Source organism: Oryza sativa, chromosome 6 (assembly GCF_034140825.1).
Source record: "Oryza sativa Japonica Group chromosome 6, ASM3414082v1".
NCBI lineage: Eukaryota > Viridiplantae > Streptophyta > Magnoliopsida > Poales > Poaceae > Oryza > Oryza sativa.
The window spans coordinates 2213500-2222418 of record NC_089040.1 but is presented as its reverse complement, the minus strand read 5'-3'; the positions used below and the strand labels follow the sequence as shown (position 1 = coordinate 2222418).

Below are 8919 nucleotides of genomic sequence, written 5' to 3'. Positions count from 1 at the left end.
GACGCGATCCTGGAGATCGGTGAGGAGGTTGGCGAAGCGAGCGACGTGGCGCAGAGCGGGGAGCGTCGGGCAGATCCATCCCTCCTGCTCCACCTTCTCGAGGAGGATGTGGAGGTACTCCGGGGCGAGGCGGACGGCGTCGACGGCGCCGAGCTCGACGCGGTGCGGGTCGATGGCGAAGCGCACGCCGTGGACATCGACGAGCGAGCTGACGACGATGGTGGGCATGGGCGGAGATGGTGGCACGTAGTCGCTGTCGAACGGCATGAAAGCAGACCGGGATCCCTCCACCCGAAGCGCCATGGCGTGCAGCCACTCCTGCTTGATCGTGTAGGCCTTGTACGGATCCAGAGCTTGGCGAGCCTTCCGGGTCACCGTGTTGGAGTAGAACCCGACGAGGTTGTGGAGGGAGGGGTGAGCATGTTGACGAACGCTCCACATTGCGTACCCGCATGTACGGAGATTGCGGAGGGCCGCCTTGTCGTCGGGGTTGTTGCCGAGCATGGGGAGGATCCTCTTCTGGAGGTCGGTGAGGAGGTCGTCGAAGCGCCTGACGCGCCGGAGATCCTCGAGCTTGTTGCAGACCCACCCATCGTAGTCCACCTTCGGCGTGATGGCGACCTCGAACTCGGCTGCGCGGCGGACGGCGGGAATGGAGACGAGGTCGATGAAGCGCGGCTCATCGAGCATGGCGAGGACGTGGAGATCCTCGATCGTGGCGACGGTGATGTCGGGCAGGACGAGCGCCATGGCCGGCGGGGAGGGCGAGGCGGCCGGTGGTGGTGGAGGAGTGGAGAGAGGAAGGGGAAGACGAGGGGGCTGGCCCTGGCTGACGTCTGGGCCCCATCCCCTCCTCAGATATTTATCCCCCAAATTTTTCAAAGCGCTGAGCGGGAAAACCAAACCATCTCAATCCGTGCCAAATTTGATCCAGCGCTCTGATTGGTCCAAATCGGTCGACACGGATCGCTCTTGGACGGCCAAGATGCTTCCAACTCCTTTGGGCGGCTAGGATTCCACTGAACAAACACACCCCTCTTTTCACCACTAATAAACCAAAATTGAAAAACCCCGCCACTTTCTTTCTTTTTGGTCACGCTTAGCTGGCTCAGGCGCCAGCCCAGGTGGGTGTGGACTCTCAAATGGGCCACGCATTTCACCCAAAGGCAGCCCAGATGAAAAATATACACGCACAAACAATAGGGAAAAATTATACTTCGGCTCCCCCAACTATCGCCCAGTATGATTCCTGTCCTCCACCCACAAAACCGGGTAAATCGACTTCTCCAGCTATCACAACCCATGCAAACAATATCCCTCGGTGGTTTTGGCTAACGTGACGCCTACGTGGCGGTCTTTACCGAGTCTTTGTCCTATGTGGCGCTTACGTGGCATGGCATTAGAATAAAAAAAATGTGACACCCATATGTCATTCACACACAAAAAAATATCGTGGGATCCACATGTCACCCACCTAATTGACAGAAGAAAAACCATGTAAAACAACAATTTTGCCATTATCTTCTCCCTTCTCTCATCTGCATGTGGCGTTGGTACACGCTGGTGGAGGCGCACCCCGCGCTTGCTGACTCATTCACGTCGATGCCCGTGTCGCTTCACCTCGCCATCGTGCTGCTCTCTATGTGCGAGGACATCGACACCGCAGCCGCCACACTCATCATCACACATCAACTTCACGTTGTCCTCTAGATCCGAGTTAGGGTTCTTGTCCTCCTCGCTGACTCGCCGCGTTGGAGCGCGTCTATTTCCACTCCTTCAAACCGACGCAGTATCACCCCATATGTCAGCCTCACCCCTCCCTTCTTCCCTCTCCCTTCTCTCTCTTCTTCATCCTCACTCCTCCTCTCTTCTTCCCTCTCCCCTCCTCTTTCTCTCTCTTCTTCTTCTCAGGCAGCAGACACGCGCGGGTGGGCAGCGGAGCAGGCGAGCGAGGCGAGATGTCCAAGCTCCGACGGCGGCGACTCGGCGTGCGCCGTGGTGGGGATGTGGGGACTCGGCGACGAAAGCCTCGACTTGGGGGAGACGAGGGCGGCAATGAGGTGGCCTTGGCCTTGGGTACCGGCATGGGTGCCTTGGTGGACTTGGTGGGTGGCGCGGTGACCGGAGCCGGGGTGGCGGGTGTCTTCTTGAAGGAGACTGACGGCGTGGTGGTCAGCATCGTCGTAGGGGCGAGTGGAGATGGCGGCATCGATGTCGAGAACGACCTCCTCCTCCGCTCCAACCCCGCCATCTCTGCCCCTCCACCGTCGTCGACGAACCGCCGACAATGGAGCTCCTCACCAAGGACGACAGCGGAGAGTCCGTGGCTGTCGCGAGGGCGACGCTCTGGTGGTCGGCTCTACCTACCGCCCATCTGCTCCATGAGCTCGCCCGCACCGCTATGCTCCGTCCGCCACCCTTGCTGTGTTTCTTTCAAAAAAAAATTAAAATAGTGTGGCCGACGTGAACCCCACATGTCAGCTTTACTACTCCCTTCTTCCCTATCTCTCACCCCTTGTATTGTAGTTAATATATATAAAAGTTAGAGTGTAAATTACACTAGGATGACACATACTCCCTCCGTTTCATAAAAAAAATCAACTTATTGCTATGACTCTAGACATACACTATGTCTAAATTTATAACTAGAAGTTGGTTTTTTTTTGGAAGTAGGGAGTCCGTGGATAAATATATTTTTAGTTTTCCACACGTTCCGTTCCTTCCCCGTTGTCGTAGGGAGACCTCATCCTAATTGAAACAGAACTCTGCTACTGCCTACTGCTTGGGCTCCTTCCTAAAATTATAACTCTGATATCTATATCTATCTTGCCTACAAATTATAACTCTCGTTCCCCAATTTTGTGTGTGACGTTGAGAAGTGCCGACCGGCGACGACGAAAGGCCGGCGGAGAGAGATCCCCTCACCACCATGGGGATGCTGGATCTGATGCGCCTCATGTCCATCCAGCGCCAGCGGGACCAGGAGCGCCGCCGCCGCCAAGCCCAAGCTCCCCCCCGTGGTAAAGAAACTACTCCTCATAAGCTTCCTCTCCCACCTCCCTCTGTCACTCTCTGGTCAAGCGGCGGCAGCAGCAGCAGCTTCTTGCGTTTACGGTGGGGGAAGGGAACCAGATGGACTTGCTTGCGCCTCTTTTTCCTGTTTCGTTGGGTGGGTGTTTATTTAGTTTTCTTCACACTAGTTTGTGTCGATTATTCGAATCTGTATATATGTAGTACTAGTATATACACAAACCAAAAAGAAAAAAAAACATGTTTTTATTGAGCGCAAGGTAGGAGATCAAAGGTGGTTTATCCGATCCGCCATGGCTGGTGGCCGGCCACCACCGTCTTGTTCCTTTTCTCTTTAACTAGATTGACGAGACGTAGGGAGAGAGACTACACTGTAACTATAAGGTACCCGCGTGTTGCTGCGGGAATTCTTAGAACAATATTTGTGCGTATGGTCGCATGGATAGCAAAAACACTGAATTGCATTGAAGTAAGACAACCTCTTTTTGTGTGAATATGGAGTTACGGTTTTGTTCAACATTCAAATCAGTTGTGAAATATGAGGATATATATCTTGGTAGCTGACAATTTAGATATTACCGTGGGCAACAGAAAAAGAAAAATGTTTAGTAATACTGTGAGAACTTGGCTAATGATGATAATTCAAAATCATATACATTGCTCCCCAAGTTGGATAACAGGGTTAGCAAAAAAAAATTCATATTCAGATATGAAAGAAGGTTCAGCAGATAAACATGGCTATTAAAATTCAGTTACCGAACAAGGTTCACCAACTAAAAATTTCCATCAAAATTAAGAGTTTTACGCACCTCAATATTATACTTAGACTACGAATCAACCAACTGATGGTCTTGTTTCCTGCATTCTTCAATTGCTTAAAAAGAAGAAAAGGATCTGACAATGAAACCACAGCTACATAGGGCATCGACAGAAAGTGGTTAAAGTTGTAACTGCATATCTACATAGCAGCATACGATAGACACATAATTGAAAGGTCCAGATTAGCATAGCTTCAAGCATCATAAAACATGAAGCTAGTCATGGGTGGAAAGATTCTGTGGAAGGACAGGGATAATAAGCATATTGATTTGAACCTGCGGGAGTGGCATATCCTGAGAGAGATAAGTTGTGTTGGGAAGGCTCATCAGCTAGTGTCGTTGACCAGAGTGAGTTTGTCATCGTCGCCGGAGGATACAGCTCGTCTTTCTCTCTCCCATGAAGATCTGGCAGCATAGCTGAGAGCCTTTGAGAGGAAAGGAGAAGGCATATTGAGGGTAATAAATGTCCATGGCGGCTGTCACTTCAACTCCTAGCTGTTTCAGGTTTTGATAGCGCGTTTCAGCCTTTCAGGCGAGGGAGACTCAAAGGTGGACATAGAAGCCGAATGGCTCAGTTCTCTTGCGTCGTGTTGCGCTGAGAGTGGAGATGGAACGATAGGAGGTAGGATGTTCTGGGGTACGTAGGAACGTTTGGTTGGGTTTTCTGTGTGAGAGACACTACATTCAATCTGATGGAAATTAAGGGGTGATGTGGCAAAGCGAGATGACCAAAAAAATACTATTAATTGCACTAAGTGGGGATGAATTGTATCGGTTTATAGGATACTATACTATGCAAAATAAGAAAAATACTATATGACATGCTGAACTTCAGACATTTCCCCTTAAATTGATAACACTTTGATTTCTTTTACAAACTGTTAGTGTTGTTGTACAAAAGGGGACAAAAAAAAAAATAACGGATTGCCATGTGTGCAATGGTGTGCTTGCTTGAATTTTCTGTTTATTCCTGAAATGGATGTAAACCATGCATCTTGTGCTGCAGATGGATTGATTGCTTTACGGGCTAAAAGAAAGGGCTCACCCTGCCAACAAGACGGCGATTCTCAGGGTGCTGCTGACATAGAGATACCAAGCCTTCCAGAGGTACACCATAAATAAAATGTTGATGATGAAACATCTTACTAGTAGTGTAGTACAAGTAAATTATGACGATTACTGCTTGAATCGCACAAATCGGTCGACCAACGTTATTAAAGTTTATGAACGGAGCACTTTGATGCTATAACCTCCTACAGCTGCTGCATTGGAACTGTTTTTCCAGCTGTTGCACTTACTTTCAATTACAAGTTGTGTCCACATAATGCTTGCTTCTAAGCTGGTGGTTCTTAGGCTGGGAGTTTCTCAAGTCAACGTCAATGATTAGCCTTTGCCACTAGTCTCCATACTGTTTCTAACTTCCTTAAATTTTAACATCTCAAAAATGGTTCCTTGCTAACAAATGTGACATGTTATCTCCGGTAGGCCATTGCAGGCAGTACATGGTAATTTTGTGAGCCACATGTCCTTGTAGGATGGCATTCTTGTTTGATTCCCCGCATCTCCCCATCCTGACTCCCCGCATCTTCCCCATCCTGAGTTCCTGACCTAGTGTATGAAAATCCAAGCAAGCAACCAAACACACCTTTAGTTCTGTTACATATTTAACTGATCTTTCTGGTTGTTTATATATTCAGATATTGGTACCCTATGCAAAGTGCATGTCCATTTCTGTTCCTTTTATGCCATTGAATAACATGCTATTAGACAATTAAACATCATTCCATCCATTTTATCTGGCACAATTGCAAAGAAACAAATAGTGCCGAGCACCTAATACATGATTTGGGTAAGACCATATTTGCCTAGCAGAAGTCAACTATACAATTCATAGTACAATAGTACATAATCAGGCAGGTAGCACTGGACCGGTTAAAGTGTTAACTCCATAAGTTACCATTTTTTTTCTTCCATCTAATTCAACCATCTGTCTTCACAATTCCAATGGTTAACTTCTCTCCCATGCTTGTGCAAGCAGGACATCTGGCGTCTTATACATTCCTTGATGCCAATGCGGGATGCTGCCCGAGCTGCCTGTGTGTCTCATTCCTTTCTAAGTTCCTGGAGATGCCACCCCAACCTCAATTTCAGTAGTGAAGCATTGGGGTTGAGCAAAAATGCATATGGAAACGAAGAATTGGCTGGACTTTTCTACAGCAAAGTCAACCACATTCTCAAAAGGCACTCAGGCATCGGCGTGAAAAAACTGACGATTAAGGTATATTCAGATTATAGTGGGAAGGGCTCTTCATATCTCAACAATTGGCTTCAGATTGCTGTTAAACCAGGGATTGAAGAACTCATAATTGCACTGACCCAGTTCCAGGCAAAGTACAATTTCCCATGCTCTCTTCTGTCGAATGGGAGTGGAGACTCAATCCAATATCTTCACCTTTCTAACTGTTCCTTCCACCCAACAGTCACACTTAGTGGCTTAAGAAGTCTGACGAGATTGTATCTTTGTCGTGTGCGTATTACCGAGAACGAGTTAGGCTGCCTTCTTTCCCATTCTCTTGCATTGGAGCAGTTGGAAATCAGGTACTGCAATAGGATAGTTTGCCTGAAGGTACCTTGCCTACTGCAACGGCTCATCTCCCTGAAGGTGTTTGGGTGTGACAAGTTGAAACTGATAGAAAATGAAGCTCCTAATGTCTCCATGTTTGCATTTCAAGGGGACAAAACGGAACTGAAACTTGGAGAAACTTTGCAAATAAAGAGCCTATGCATGGTCCGCTCTGGTTATGTTTATCATGCTCGTGCTGAACTTCCATCCATCATGCCAAATCTTGAATCTCTTGCCCTAAAGTCATGCAAAGAGGTATGAGAAATTTTACCTGACACACTAATGATAGGCATATCTAATGAGACTAGATTCTGTCTTATGGGTTGTAGCATAATTAATTTGACCTCTTTATGCAGACGGCCTTTGCACCGAAGCTGTGTAGCAAATTCCTCTGCCTCAGGCACTTGAGCATTGGCCTTATTGGATTTTTCCCAGCCTATGACTATTTATCCCTGGCTTCTTATATTTATGCTGCACCTTCTCTGGAGACTTTTGACTTGAATGTGAGTAGCTGTTCATATATTATTACTGCTATGAATGAAATTAGTAGCTGTGTGGTGGAAATGTCACTTAAAATTTCTCCCTTTCACATCCTAGGTAATGCAGCGGAACGTGCAGAGTGTTTCAATTTTTGCACATCCTGCAGATCTGAGATCAATACGAGAAGAGAAGCATCACAACCTTAAGAGTGTGACGGTTACATCATTCATCTCTGTAAAGAGCTTGGTTGAGCTGACATGCCATATCCTTGAGAGTACAGCTTCACTCGAGTGCTTGACATTGGATGCTTCTCAGACTGGTTTTAGGTGTGATACTCCAGGCAGCAAAATCAGCAAATGCCCCCCACTAGATAGGGACATTATCATGGAAGGTCACAGAGGGGTCTTGGCTATCAGAAGATACATCCAGCCTAGGGTACCTTCCACAGTGAAGCTGACTGTTTTGGAGCCCTGCAGCTGCCATTCCACTGAACTTTAGATGTCATGTTTATCTTAGTTATTCGATGTTTAATCGTGCTGCTGCTGATGATGATTCTGTAGATTCTTAGATGGGTCATGGTTTCTAAAGTTTGCTCTTAATGATTACTACTAGTTGATATCATAACCAATGCACATGATATCCACTAGTAACTCTAGTTTCCACCTAGCAGCAGTGTTGTATGCACATTAAAAAGTTCTTACTAGCAGAAGTTCTCGAACGTTTGATTTACCTACTTGTGGCCTTGTGGGTTATAAAAAGCTAAACATTAGAGTTTGTAACAAATTTTAGTGTGTAGCCTTTAATTTCTTTTCACCTATATATGCATCGGTTTCTTATAATATTTGAATTCATCTATATGTACCTATACATAACATACGTACGCGAATAGTAGGGCAACTTGTTGCATGCATGAATGACACGGTTGGAGTTAAAGAATACCCGTAGTCGCTTTCATGCATGATTGATGGATTAAAAATCAAATAAAAACATACAGTATTCAATTGTCCTTGAAGAAAAAGCAACAGATGAGTATACATGAAGTATAAACTCTAGTCTGCCAAAACTGTCAGCAAGTGCAGACTAATTTTCATCTCGAGTGTTCAGTTTGAGACCGGTCCGTATTGGAGAATTATTTGAAACAAGTGAACAATGACTATAAATGTGGTACACAATGCTCTTTAGATCATAATAAGAGCAAGTTTAATAGTATAGCCAACTACTAGCTCTAATTTATCTATAGCCAATCTAATAGCTTATCCATACAATAGTTACATACTACACTATTAATACTTAGTCCCACCTGTCATACACACACTGCGTCTTGGAGTCCGTGCTACAGCTGGCTACAAATCTGTAGCCCGCTGCTCTTCTCTCTCCTTATTTATCTCCTTAAAATATGTTTGCTATTGTACCTGCTCTAAGGAACACTATAAGAGCAAGTTTAATAGTATAGCCCACTACTAGCTTCAAATCATCTATAGTCAATGTAATAGCCAATTCATACAATAGTTGCTTACTATACTATTAATATCTGGTCCCACCTATCATACACACATTACGTTTTGGAGTCCGTGCTGCAGCTGGCTATAGATCTGTAGCCCGTTGCTCTTCTCTCTCTCTTCCTTTATCTGTTTAAAATATGTTTATAGCTAGCTTATAACCTGCTATTGTACCTGCTCTAAATGTGGTACACAGTGCTCTTGTTGCAAAGATTATACATTACCCAATTTTATCTCCGATCATTTGGCCATTGCAGTATTTTGATTATATATTTCGAAAAAAAAATCTGTTAAAGAACAATCAATACACTGAACAGGAATAACAATAGCAGTGCCACTAGTGATTTCTGAACATTATCACTGCAGTAGTGTTACATCTTTTACATGCAGTAATTAGTATTTGTACAAGATAGGAGTACATGCGCGTATGTATATTCAGGCGTGGTTAATGCCTAAGCAAGAGGGATGA

General features: G+C 45.7%; 1 protein-coding gene across 1 annotated transcript; it reads left to right on the top strand.

The window, feature by feature from the left end:
• The first annotated feature begins 2848 nt into the window (after positions 1 to 2848).
• LOC4340059 (uncharacterized) lies at positions 2849 to 7734 on the top strand. Its single transcript, XM_066311352.1, has 5 exons — positions 2849 to 3020; positions 4855 to 4955; positions 5887 to 6726; positions 6828 to 6974; positions 7069 to 7734. The coding sequence occupies exons 1-5, from the start codon at positions 2930 to 2932 to the stop codon at positions 7447 to 7449; spliced, it is 1560 nt and encodes a 519-aa protein (XP_066167449.1). The 5' UTR covers positions 2849 to 2929; the 3' UTR covers positions 7450 to 7734.
• The last annotated feature ends 1185 nt before the right edge of the window (positions 7735 to 8919 follow it).

Bases quoted from the DNA above. Each gene is read 5' to 3' on its own strand.
- LOC4340059 (XM_066311352.1), top strand. From the start codon at position 2,930: ATGGGGATGCTGGATCTGATGCGCCTCATGTCCATCCAGCGCCAGCGG. The intron at 3,021-4,854 runs GTAAAGAAACTA...CTTGTGCTGCAG, and splicing joins AGCCCAAGCTCCCCCCCGTG to ATGGATTGATTGCTTTACGG. The intron at 6,975-7,068 runs GTGAGTAGCTGT...TTCACATCCTAG, and splicing joins TGGAGACTTTTGACTTGAAT to GTAATGCAGCGGAACGTGCA.